Source organism: Wasmannia auropunctata, unplaced genomic scaffold, assembly GCF_000956235.1.
Source record: "Wasmannia auropunctata unplaced genomic scaffold, wasmannia.A_1.0 LD333475.1, whole genome shotgun sequence".
NCBI lineage: Eukaryota > Metazoa > Arthropoda > Insecta > Hymenoptera > Formicidae > Wasmannia > Wasmannia auropunctata.
The window spans coordinates 352,547-366,609 of record NW_012029415.1 but is presented as its reverse complement, the minus strand read 5'-3'; the positions used below and the strand labels follow the sequence as shown (position 1 = coordinate 366,609).

General features: G+C 38.9%; 1 protein-coding gene across 4 annotated transcripts in view; it reads right to left on the bottom strand.

Annotated features, from left to right (window-relative positions):
- The window catches only part of LOC105460014 (ABC transporter G family member 23), a 48,693-nt gene that overhangs the window by 9,725 nt on the left and 24,905 nt on the right, over window positions 1–14,063 (bottom strand). For 2 of the 4 annotated variants that reach the window (XM_011706441.1, XM_011706443.1), the window contains 3 exons: window positions 4,384–4,632; window positions 1,439–1,753; window positions 1,095–1,202 (listed from right to left, as the gene is read on the bottom strand). In XM_011706441.1, coding sequence (XP_011704743.1) covers window positions 1,095–1,202; window positions 1,439–1,753; window positions 4,384–4,632 — 672 coding nt within the window. Of the gene's footprint in view, window positions 1–1,094; window positions 1,203–1,438; window positions 1,754–4,383; window positions 4,633–8,470; window positions 8,573–9,160; window positions 9,257–9,608; window positions 10,087–10,592; window positions 10,703–14,063 lie in introns of those variants that run through there. The other 2 variants (XM_011706444.1, XM_011706442.1) reach the window with 2 other exon arrangements.

Here is a 14,063-nt window from a genome sequence, read left to right as displayed (position 1 = left end):
ATCATGCATGTATGTCAAGAAACAGTAATTATACGACTAAAGCTAAAAGAGCGTCATGGTTATTATAATGGGATTTAAAACCGGTCGATTAAATATTTCAAAAGTCAAAGCCCAAAGATGGAACACTTTGAGAAACTTCTCTGTAAACCTAAAGCGAATTTTAAATTTGTCGACACATTAAATTCACGTTACTCGTTTCATTATGTATAGGTAGCTACAATTTTTTTTTAATGTAACACGAGTCTCGAGTGATTTGATGGTGGATAGAAGCAGTAAAAGGCAGCGTGAGAAATTACGAGACGCGGCGCGCTTCGACAAGTTTCATTTTTCTTTTTTACTTTTCGTCATTCGCCGCCCAGACGGGCGATACTATACTTTCACTTAAAGTCAAGCTTAAAGCGTGACTTACGGATTCAATGCGCATTGATCACGAGATCCGATGGTATGCGCTACTTAATCTCGATATTTAGATTTTCAGCGAAAGTGCGACGGAAGAATTCCCGTCATTCTCGAGTACGCTCTCTCTCTCTGTCCTTCCTTATTTCGTTTTTGCTCTCAGTCGAGAATAATTATGAAATAATGAAGTCATTGAGAGGACCTCTTTTAAAAAATCTCTATGTTTAGAATGCACTTTTTTGCGGCACTTTTTAGATAATTAAGCGTTAATAATAATAATAATAAATAATATTAATATGGACAATTAGAAAACATTTTGAATTTATGTTAGATACTTTGCTCCCGTGTATAGTTGCGACGCATATTAATAGTTTATAATTTATTCAACCATTTCATGGTCGACATTAATAGTCGCCAATGATATTGAATTTATCATAAGCGTGTTATTATGTGTCATTAGTGGTACGCTCTAATGACTGGAATAGTGACCAGAAGATCCATTCAACATGGGTCACGGTTTGTCACGTTAACTAATTATACTAATTTCAAGGATGATTATTGTCTATCTGTGTGCCGATGTATCTCGTGTTTATAAAAGTCAGTTATTAACTGTATTCGTGAAACTGTACAAATAACAGCTATATAAGACACAATGCGCTCTCGCGACTGAAATTTATTTAAAAGAAAAGATCACGCACCTTTGTCTTAACAGCGGATCCACACCTACGGTTGGCTCGTCCAGGATCAGCAATTCCGGATCGTGCATGAGAGCCACTGCGAACGACACTCGCCTTTGTTGACCGCCACTAGCGTGAAGAAAAAAAAACATCCAATATTAATTTTTTTTTTGTGAAGTGCAAATGGACTATAAAACAGATACGCAATTTTTTTCCAAGAAATACACGTCCGCAAAGACTGATAAATTTTTGCAAATACGTTTTTATTGAATTTGATCCGAGATTTTAATATTGTTTCTGCGTACCGATGTTCAATCGAAGATTAACGTTCCGTCTGCGCGGTCACGGACGCGAAAAATCCATACCTGAGATTCTTCACCAAACGATTCTGCGAAGGCAGATCAAGAAACTGCAGTAAGAAGCGCAGCCTCTCGACGATCTCGGCCGTGCACATTCCGAATATCCAGCCAAAGTACATCATGGTCTCGCGGATGGTGAACTCGCCGTAGAGAGCGGTCTCCTGTGGCATGTAGCCGACCCTTTTCCCAGGCACCCCGGAGCCCTTCGTCCCGGGTTTGCCGCCCAGCACCCAGATCTCCCCTGAGTTTAGTCTCCTCCGGCCGACGATGCAGGACAGCAGGGTCGTTTTGCCGCATCCGCTGGCGCCTAGCAGTCCGTATCTAATGCAAACAATTCGTAATAATTTAATTTCACGCTCAACATTCGTGCTGAATCGAATCCAGATCGAGTAAGCGAGCGCGAACAGATGCAAACGAACGAATAATATGCTTTAATAAGAGTGAATGGCGTTGGCATGATCAGAATCTAAAAATCTGGCTTTTAGGACGCGAGAAAGTAAATCACAAATTAAGAAAAAATCTCGGTATCTTAAAAACTTTGTTAAGGAAGAAGCCCGCTCGAAACTCGAGACACCTCGTATAAGAGACCAAGAGACGAGAAAACAAGTTGGCTGATGAAAAACATTTATGTGTATATATCCCAGAGGCTTTAGCCTTCGAGACCGTCTCTGAATATGAATAGACAAATCAATCGCTTCATACAGAAGAGCGTCATTTACATTTGCAATTTTCATCAGAATGCTAACGAAAGCGTAGTTTAACCAACTTGGAAGGTGGTCCTTGAAGTCCAGGCAAATACAAGAGCTCTCAGGGATTATATATAACTGTGATACTAGCGATTTCACCGGAAATCGAACGATACAATTGTTTGCATGACTGATAAGCGCTCGCGCGAGAGCCAGCTCTCGTCAAACGGAACAAAACGAGCGTCACCGTCATCACGCTCGTCAAGAAAATTCGTTGAATCACAAGAAACAAATAATCAAATTGCAATGATGAGGGTGCGTTTGAAGGCCGAACGCGAACATGTACGTGATGTAATCAGCGGCGAGGCGAGATTGAGAACATAGGACTTGGGAACCCTATTGCCTTTAATGAATGAATTATAAAGAAATTGTTATTGATTATACATTACACTTTCTTTCTCTAATGATAGAATATTTCTACGTAGACTACGGGCATAATTCACCACTTGTCTATTTCCAACATTCTTTCTCAAACATGGATTTTTACTTAGTAAAGGCTAAATTAAGTAAAAAAAAATGACAGACACTTGCATTTTTACTTGTCATAAACGACTAGAATATTCTAAGACTCTGTATTTTTCTGAAAACTTTTTCACAAAAGTAGATTAGATTTATATTATGTAGTAGTTAATTAGAATTTACATATGATTCATTTTATTGCAAAAAGAATCGGTACATTTCCGATTCGATCAGAACATTTTAAAATTCTTTCAATGTTAGTAATATTAGATGAAAGTGGATACGTACAATTAATCGATTTGGAGCGGCAATTAATCATTATTATCGTGCAAACTCGACTGAAGTCTTGTACCAATTATGCCTGACAGCAAAAAACTATAACTAAACTGGATACTAAAATTACTATAACTGGAAACTGGAAAACAGGAATGTAAGAAAAAAACAAAGCGGATTTTCTTACAATATTTGAAATATCTTTAAAATTTAGTTTTTGTATCTGTCTCGCTGTCTCTCTCTCGTATAAATAATTATCCTTATTTATAAGGCATTCAGGTATTAATTATCTCTGTGACTGCGAGAAGGTCAAAAACAAGGCGTCCTCGATCAGCGATTGAATTTTTTCACGAAAGGATGTATAGTACAGTTTCACATAAAAAAAGAGTTTCATTCGAATAATAATAAGTATTATAGCATACTAAGTCAATCTAATAAAATCTTACGATTTAATAAATCATTTAAAAATCTCATTCTGTCAGGATCTATCAGGTGAATTTGTCCAAGTTTGGAGAACGAGGTTTAATAATCGCGGAGTTGAGGAAATATGGCAGTTTCTACCGGTACAACATTAAAAACATAACTGTCGACATATTTCCAACGCGATTATTGCGAGTCGCTATTAAGTTGTTTGATGAACATTTTATTTCGTCTACTTAGAGCACGCCGCAAAAGTGTACTATTATATCCTTCGTACGCTTTGTGTTCTCGCAATACGTACATAATTCTAGTTTCTGGCACAATTTAAACTAAAAGAAGCGATTGTACAACTCGAGATGCATAATTTACATCAAATTGTTGTTTCAACTTTGCGGCGGTTAACACGAAAGGGTACATAATCGCGTATCCCAATCGCATAGCGATTACGAAACGCGTACCGAAATGATTATAACGGAAATTATCGTTTGAAGTGTTTTAATTTCCTGGTAGCCACGTACTCCTTACATTGTTGTGTTTTCGCATTATGAAATAACTATCACGATAGATCCTTATCGCATATCGAGATCTCCCGGGATTTGAGCCATATTTACCGCGGCCGAGGGATCGCGTTAATTAATTGCGCGCCAGTGCAATGTATTAGTCGTTACAATAAATAGCTCGTTAAGATAGAAAACGAGTTTCTTCGCGTCGCTTTCTCGGTGTAACACATTAAGCAGAAACGCATAAATACGCGCGATTTTTCGCGATTTCGATCGCCATTACGTCAGGAGAAGTATTAAGATCAGGAAGTTAGGCAATATCTCGAGGGCAACAAATTTATAGCGATATTAATCATATGTATACGTATAATAATATGGAAAATAAAAGGAGCTGCATTATTAAGATCACTGTCATCATCTTGTTGATGTTAATCTGCTTCGAATGTATTTACCAGACAGATCGCAATTCTTTGCGTTGACATCTCTGATAAAATCACATCTCGCGGGATCTTTATTAAATAATCGTATACGGTTAAATAATCGTTGTACTTACATCGAGCCCTTGGCCACCGTCATGCTGAGATTCTGTAGGACATGGTTCGGATTCTTGCTGCTGCCGTAGCTCTTGAAGGCGTGCCTGACGCTGACCGCCTGCTGACGATTCCAGGTGGGGTTGTTGAGCCCCGGCGTCGCCAGGGCGGGGTTGCTCGACGTCACCGTCGCCAGGTCCATGTTGCTGTCCGCGTTGCTGCTCTGCATCGTCGTCGCGTTCGCGAGACCGGCGGCACCCGCACCTCCGTCGCTGCAAAACGAAAGCGCACGTGACGGTAACGAGAAAGTAACGATGGAATTACGGCGAAATGACGCCGATATCTTTGTATTGCTGTCTTGTGCGATAGTAATTTGGCAGAGAAAGAGATCTCTCTCTTTGCGTCGGCGGTTGCATTGCAAGGCTTATTTGCAGCGTGTCGTGTAAAATTGCTATGTGGAACCTCCGCAACAGCGGAACGTTAATTGCAATGTGCTCTAATAAGAGTGAACTATTGTATTGCCGTTTCTGTGTATAGAAGACGTGTAATAGAAGATACGATTAAGTGTAAATTGAAAAACCGACCATGCGAATTTTTCCTAATTGGAAAAGTACTTCCCTTTTATTTCGTTGAAAATGAAGAGAAATGTTTTCCTCAAATCTCATTGAAATAACGAAGAAACAGTTAAATTGAAAACCAACTGATTTTCTTTTAAGCGCAGGTCTTTAAAAAATTTCGAATAAAAATAAGAAAATTTTCTGAAATTTTCTTATTGTTGGAATTCTAAAAAAACTCAACATACATATATTGATATGTGAAAAATGATATCCTACAACGGACGGCCCCCAAACAGCGACGGCCATGTGAAATTGTCGCGTGTTACGCGAAGAAATGGCGAGAAACGATTCTGCAAATCTCGGCGCGGATTGCGCGGCGTGCGTATAGAAAGAGTCGAGCGATGCGGTTGCGTAATCGGGCGCGCGGCTTTCTTTTCGCTTACGCGCGTGGCGATTCATTGGGCAATACGTGGACACGATCGTGCGTGTATGTGTGTGTGTGTATGTGTGTGTGTGTGTGTGTGCGCGCGCGCGCGCGCGCGCGCACCGCCGCGTGTTTAACATACAGGTGTACTCCGGGGATGCGGAATACGTAACGCGTGTGCGCGATGCAGCGCGGCACGCGCGCGTGTAATGCCGCGCGAGCGTGAATTCTCGCGCTCCTGTTTTCGCGTATGCATCGCGCCGCGCCGCGGCCGGCATTCGGCGAGTCCCGCGTCTCGCGATTTCCCTTTCTGAAGGCAATGGCCCGAATTCAGGCAGCAGCTCGAGCTCGAAATTATTGTATCGCCTTCGATAAAAGATACCTTCGTTCTAATTATACGTCGTCCGGGAAAGCGTTTCCCTATAGCCTATTGAGTTGTCGGCAGACTTCTCCCTTTTTGCTCGACGCGTTTAATTGGAAGCGGCGTTGCTTTGCTATACATTTTACCATTACTGTCCGTTGCGCAAATTCAAGCGATGAATTATAGCCCAAAGAAATCGATCGTCGAACAATGATCTGAATAGACCGTTATCTCCAGAATATAATTGAAGAAAGTTTCAAACCCAGTTGCCAGTAAAAAAAAAATATTAATTGTGATAGAGAAAAACGTATAGTTATTATGAACATGCCAGTAGTGTATTAAATCAGTTGTACGTTAAAATAACACTAAAGCAATCGCGATTATTTTTCATCTATACGCGCGCTTGATTCGTAAATACATGATTTCAAAAATAAATAGGCTGGATATATATATGAACGCCGGCGGCCTTAATATCGCATTGCAAAACACGCGTTTTCTGAAGTTTTCACGCATATTTATTCGCTGGATTACCAGGCATTGCGCTCGTGAAGGGGAATGATTTAGCAACGTTTTGCTGCACGTAATTACACGGAGTTATAACCGTCGGGCACGTATGCCCGTCTCGGACTGCGTAAAAAACTGTATCGTATGCGTCTGTGTCTGCGAAAATATCGCGTAAAAACGCGTGCGCACGGCCGCGACCGCGTACGAAAAACTTCGCAGTGCAGTCCGACCCGAGCTGCGGACGGCACGAGATTACATCACGATTCAAACCGGGTTTTTAATGTTTGAAGCATTAGCATTGAATTAGAATGTAGAAAGTCTTGCGGATTCATTATTAATTGCCTGCGTAATTGGCTGCTATAGAAGCGGCCATTAAAAATCAATTTGAATTACTATATAAGATCGATTATATATTATCAAAATCAATTCTATTCACTTTGACGTTATGATTTGCCGATCGGGCCCCACGTGGCGGCACGTCTGTTAAAATAACATATTGACTATTCCATAATTACTTTCCCATCAGGTTAATTAATTACTTGACTCTCTGCTCTATCCTTCGAGATAACACACCTATGTTGATCTGTGCTAACGACCAATCTATTTCTCTGCTGCAGCGGACAATTATATCATAAGTGACGGACGTTTGCAGGCATAATAAAGGGAGACAAGCGACTCGTTATTTCTATTAATACAGATATATCCGGTGATACGAAAAATAAGTAAGAAAATTGACTCATTGTGATCAATTAATTTTAATTCACGGAACTTATAGAAATTAATTGAGGCACGCGACAACGTTTCGATGTCACATAATTAACGTTAACTATGCGTAACGATTTGTGACTTCATTGATGTGTGACGTTAATCACAATTTGCTATTAGTTTCCTTGACTACGTTGCGCATGCAACGTATCTACATGTTTTCCTATATATGTTGCTGAAATAAATTATTCATCTTAATACTGATGAATTCGCGTTGAGGAACTCGTACAACACCGTTAATTTATCATATTATAAACTTTTATATTTCGTGTATAAATATTTGATATAGGCAATAACACTTCGATTTTAAATGAAAACAACGACTGAAACAAAAAAATAAAGCTATTGTATGAAATATAAATTAAATAAATATACATAAATTTTTATATTTAATATATTTAGATGTCGAAAAATAATATCTAACATTAATATATGATTTTACACGATAATGTAACACATAAAAAAATTGTACGTATTCCATCTTACTGCAGAGAAAATTTAAATTTATTATTACGTATGCATTTAATAATTACAGATAAGTGCATCGTAACTGCAAATAAATTGCCGGTGTCATTGGAGGGAATTCATCGCTATGAGCAAACGATCTTCGGTTTATCTATCATCTATGTAGGTCGACACGATGGCAATAATATGGTTTTTGCGATATACATGTGAATCCTGCGAATCGTGATGCATTGCGGCAAACGGGTTACAATACCGGACGCGCAGAATGCGTATTACAAGAAAGAAAAGGAAAAGGCCGGACTGTGTGGCATTGCGCAATCTTTGCGGCGAATTCAACGTCGTAGGAAAGAACACGAAGACGGAGACGCTTCCGGATACGCTAATAATGCGATTGTCGATCGCACGCGATCTTTTACAAAATGACGATCGTGTCTGTTCCGATTAAGGGCCGCTTATAGCGGCGATCTATAATTCTAGGAATTCACGACGGAGTTCCGTCTATAATATTTTCTTTACGTGCGTAAGATAGGCAAGAACACTCGGAGATTTGAAATGCACGCGTGTATAAAATGTGTATCTCGAAAATAGATGCATGACGCATAAAATCATAAACATAGAATTGCAATCGCGGCCTGCAATCGGGTGAATTTGCACAATTGCCCGCGTGCAACATGCGTGTAACGTGCGTGCTTCGGTAAGAAATGCAATGTCGCAGCCGTAAAAATGTAGCGTTGCGAGGGGCAACGCTACGATGTGTTTCGAGAAATATATGTTGTGCGCACACCTTTCGACTCCTGCATATCAATTGTAACGCGCAATCATAATGGAGCAAACAGGTATAGATATTTTGCGGTGCGCAAAAACAACATTAGCACTGCAGAGATATCTCGATGTAACGATAAGATCAGTGCGCTTGTGTGAAACTTGTTTATCAGATAATTATAATAATCAAAACATGATTGCAACATCCAGTAAACACACACACATCGAAATAAATAACGGAGATCCAATTGAGACTGTTTATTAAGAATAACCTTTGTCGATCAACCAGTCCCTGCGACGTAATTTCGGTGACCAACACGGCGCTTGATGGTATATCGCCGACTCGAGCCGCATGTCGTCTAGTTTTTCTTACTCTAGATATGAAATATAGATTAATACAGCCTGTCAGATGGAGAAAATGTGAACATGTACATCACATAATTATTACACCACGATTATTACATCACACATTACATCACGATTAGCGATGAATTCATTCTCTCATTTCATTTTATAGTTGAATTTAACGGAGTACCATATGTCGTAATATATCTCATTAATTTCAATGCTTTTTGTCAGAAAGTTATCGTACCCGCCACATTACTGAAAATATTATTAGAGAAAATACAGAAATGGAAAAACACCTTATGCATGAAAACATAACACGATTAAAACATTTTGTTGCTAAACCTCCTTTTCAGCTAGAAAATTTTTTTCTTAAACCATAGAAACATTGAAGAAAGTTTAAATTTACGGTAAAACATACAGCTGAGATTTAATATATAATATAGTTATGTTAATATCGCACGTAATTTCGAGTACTTCGCACGTAATCGATAACTCATGCCATTGTTTATCTCGACAATAATAGCGAGAATCTTCCACAAATAGTAACGAAATGAGAATTTTCATTTGAAGCCATCGCTAAGAAATTGCGAGTAGGTAGGACAAGAGTCCTTTACCGATCGGATTGCGTTCGCTGCGTGAGCTCGATCTCGGGTAATTGTAACGTTGTGGACAACTTGTCGCGCCGTTTGCGCCGCGCAGTCGTCTCGCGTCTGCGGAAGAAGAAAGCCATGTGTCGCCGTTGCAAGCAATCATTCTAACGCGATTAACCTTCGTGTTTTCTTAATCGATTCGATAAATGCAGCTCGGTTTTTTTTGCACTATTCGTTCGCTTCAATATTCAATGACAACATTGAATAACACAGAAAATGCGGAACGATATAATTCTCACGCCGGATAAAAATAATAAACTTTGATAATAGTAATAAATTAATAATATAACAAATAATTGTACAACAGTTTAATAGGTGATTTTTAGAAAAACGTTTTTTGGCTTTTGTGTTAAATAAATTTCAACAAAATATATAATACGAAGGTCAATACGATCGGTACAATTATCATTACCGGTTATCGTGTGTCCGTAATACGAATTTCGGTCTGGCTTTGATCGTGGGCGGGCACGATTTGACGTTCCGTTTGCGTCCCATAGCTGCGTTTGGCCTGCGAGAGGAAAAGCATATTTCCGTCGATGTGAAAATAATTGAATCTGAGATTGACGCAATCACCCGTTTTGCCCAGCTTTAATCGTAACGACATATATCACACACATTCGTACACATACCGTGCACATATGTAAAGCTTGTTTTAGCTTCACGGTTTTATTACCATTATTATTATTACATTAGTATGTACGTGGAATCAAAAGTATTTCTAAGTTATGGTTAAATGGTTGATGTGAAATAAAGATATGTAACGCATTTCTATATGATAACACGCTGAAAGATTTTATCTATGACTCAGCGCATTAAGTTTCCGGGTTGAAAGAGGGAAAGAGAAAATAGACGTCAGTTCTGATTGTTCATAAAGTATGTCTCTGTGTTACAGAATAAAGTAAACCTCGGCGCTTGGCAAAATCGATTGCTCGATTCAAGGTTACGTTTACTCCTTTAGACCCTACATCTTCATCGATCCGCGTATTTCTTCTTGTTGTTTATTGAATCATTGTACCGAAATTGGTTGTAAAGCTCAGCAAATAGTGGACGCAAATAAAATCGCTGAGGAATAAGCAATAACTATTATACAATCCTTCATATTAATAGCTATAAGTAATATGTAAATGTATGTATTTCCGATTATAAAATCAACTATCCAGTCACATTTTTTGTTCTTACACAAAAAGATATTAAAAAAATTCAAATGAATTATGAATTATGAATATTATAATTGCAATTTGTGCAAAAAACACGTTCTCGTGGTGATATAACACTGGTATACGCATAAAGAGGCACTTAAGAGACCCTCGCTCTGCGTTATACATATGTTTCTACGTGTTGTGAGCGTTTTAACAGTACAACTTATAAATTGTATTGTGATTCTGGGTGAACTTACGCGATCGTGTGAACGGTCATACCGATGTGACAGCCGAAGGTTGTCCACGAGGTTGATCGCACGTATCGTAGACAGGGGACGCTATTGCGTACTTAATGATAGCACCGCGCACCGATGTCGGGGTTCACTGTCGCCGACGGTATCGCTTAATACTGCATGAGCATAAGACGATATGGTCACGGTCGCGTAAAGAACCGCTTATTCATCCGACAATCCCCCCCGGCGTGCGATATCGTGGGGGATACCGTGACTTCTTCGAATAAATGTGAATTCCATATTAAATGTTCAGTGTCATCTAAATCTTACGCGGTACGATGTTTCGCGCGAGCGAATAAGTTTACCCATAACGTACAATTTTTTTCGTTTATTAGTTGTTAAGACGCTTGCAACACACAATACAAAACTCTTTTAAATATTTCCTTACGCGCTATGGATTTTTTATTACAGCCGACAGTTTACACGTGGATCAACTAATAAAACAGGTCTTGATTTACTTTTGGAAATACTTATATAGTGTCGGACGTCAGTGGAAACATCCAGTGACTTCGATTAAAAAATTGTTTTATACATTGCATTATCTCGCATTTTTAATTACATTTTTTATTGCATTTAATTTGTCGATTCTTGTAAATTTTGTATTAAATAAATTTATTGGTTTCGAAATATATGCATGAGATAAAATGATAAATTATTCAGATATCGTTAAAAGATGACGATTAAATCAGTTTTATATTAATCAAAAGTTCCTACTTTTTTTTCCGTTGCTGCAGGTTTTTGAGCGAGCCGAACAAACGGGTTTTAAAATATAATAAATATATACAAATTATATATAAAATATATACATATATATATATATATATACATATATATAATCTAGTATCTAGCCTCTTTTCCTGTTATTGAAAATTGCATGATCAATCAGTTATTGCGTATCATGACTAAACATACAATAAATCGCATTAATCATCCACAATAGTATAATTTCAGTCATTATCAGTACATTACTCGTGCATTACCAATTGCATTTAAAACGATTTTAATCGTGTCAAAGACGCGTCGTGCGTGACGCATTGCGAGACAAGGGATCGTCCTGCGCACGTCTCTAATTGTCGTACATAATTTTAGCATTAGTCACAGAGAGATTGCCAGTTGTAAGGAGAGACAAGAGGCTACCGTTTATAATGGTTTATGTAAACCGCGAATTTACGTCGAACTCGCGGTAGCCGCAAACTTTCCGTGATACGATTAATTCCGCGGATCAATCCCAGGATCGTCATCAACGCGGTTTATTCCATCGTGACATGTATAATTACCGTTATAATCCATCGCCGCGTGCTTGCGGCACCGTGATTACGATCGTGTTAAGTACAGGCTGCATTACGGCGCTTCGTTGTAATGAATGACGAGTTAAATGAGTGCACGACTGGCCGTTCGCGAAATGATACTGAAACTTATACGCCGGTCGTAGATACGACGATCGATTACGTAAATACGGCATTATGAATGTAAGCTTAAGCCGGACCTCATCAGAGTTATACCCCTCACGTGCTATCCGATCCGTCAAACCTCTCTCGCGTACATTAATTTTTCCCTTCGAATAATTTCTTCTTTTTGAACTCTCCAGTTCACGCGTCGATTGATTATCATAAAATGTTCAATGAATTAATAGCGTCCAACAGCAGTCTGTATAGTTGATGAGTTGGTGAGAACTTAGGCAACATTTCCATCGTCCGCTTGAACCGAAAAGGCTTGCGTGAACGGCGAGATTCACGCAAGCCTGAATTACGAGTTTTAACTGCTTAATATTATGACGTCAATTAACATATAGTATAAACACGTGCATATCTGATATCGTCAGATTGCGTTTCTAATTTATTGTTATTATAAACGATCCGTGCATAAAAATTAATGATAAACTAAAAATGCAGCCTGCCTGTGACGTAAAGATACGTCCATATGCTGCTATATCCATATGTCAATTGACGTCATCATATTAAGTAGTTAAGGCGCGCAATTCGTCAGGCAATTTCGCCGCTCACGCTTGCGCGGATCCGTCGCGTGGACGCGTGCTCGCTTATAACGCAGTTATCGGATTTGCTAATGGTCAATGGGGGGGCCCTCTGCGTAATGACGCTTAGTATTCGAAAATCGAAGTGCAGGAGCGTTGCACAATGCGACATTCCGCGCGAAGACATGGCGCGAGGACGCGCGTGTGGAAAGATCAGCCTCTTTGTTTTCTGGGCCATGGTCGAGACACGTATCCCAATGACGATCAATGTAAAAAAATCATTCCCATCGCTTTTTCCGCGCGGCAGATTTGATTTCGCTTCTCAGAGAGGAAGTAGCGAGGAAGCTTTCTCCTCGCGTGTTCGCTTCACGACGGCGTGTCTTTTTCTCGAATCAGCCGGCATCAGACGAACACTCGTGATTAGATTGATTCCCCGCCGATAAGTAAACTTGCGTAATATTGTAGGTATATCGTTTAAGCAATAATCTCCATTGGAACGTTACTTTACGAAAATGAAATCTCGACGTCTGCAGCGTTGCGATTATAATACTTTAAGCTAAAGTGAAATTACTTTGGAAGTGACGTGCATTTTTCTGGCGCACCCATTTGTCGCATGTTGTAATTCACTGTTTCAAATTATATGCATTACATAGATAAAAGGGTTATTTAATTAATCCAGCTCGATTTAAATCGAGACCCTTCCCTCGTGCGACGCACATTCAACGTCGACAGAAATTACTCGTTCGATTTTGCTCTCTCAATGCCAATATTGCTGTCTTCTTTCTTTCGGTCGTACTCGCCATCACATATATTTCAGAAAAAGTTGTGAAATTAAGAAAAAAATGTGAATTTATATCGCCTGATTATGCGCACGCATACGTTTGTTCGTTGTGTATTTATAATATAAACCATAACAGCCGGAATAATTAAAATGTAGAACGAGTGTATGAGTCAGCAATTCCACTGTGTTTCATATATAAGTATACGTGCGATAATTTTAATACTCAATTAGATGACCTTGAGAGTTTTGCAACAACCATTCAGTTTGTACTGACAATAAGTCTGAAAATTTTGCTGACTTCGACAATCGACGCCGACGTATTTGTAAGTCGCCGAGTATTTTTGATACGCAAGTTAAATGGACATTAAAATTTGGTAAATATTATTGTTTAAAAATAAAGCTATTTGCTGCTTTATCGTTCAAATTATATAGAAATGGATTAGGCTCCAAATGGATAACATCTAAACGTAATAATTGTTACATTACTTTTTAGGTGCACGTCTAGGTCGAATTAATTAACTTGAGTGACAGCTAATTGGCAGATAACGCATTACTTACGACGTCTTTATTGGGCTCTCAAGTTTAATAAACTCATCCTCAAGTTTATATAAACAGGATTAATTGATCCGAAAGATTTACAATGTTTGAGAAAGTATAAATTATTGCATAATTACTGTTTGCG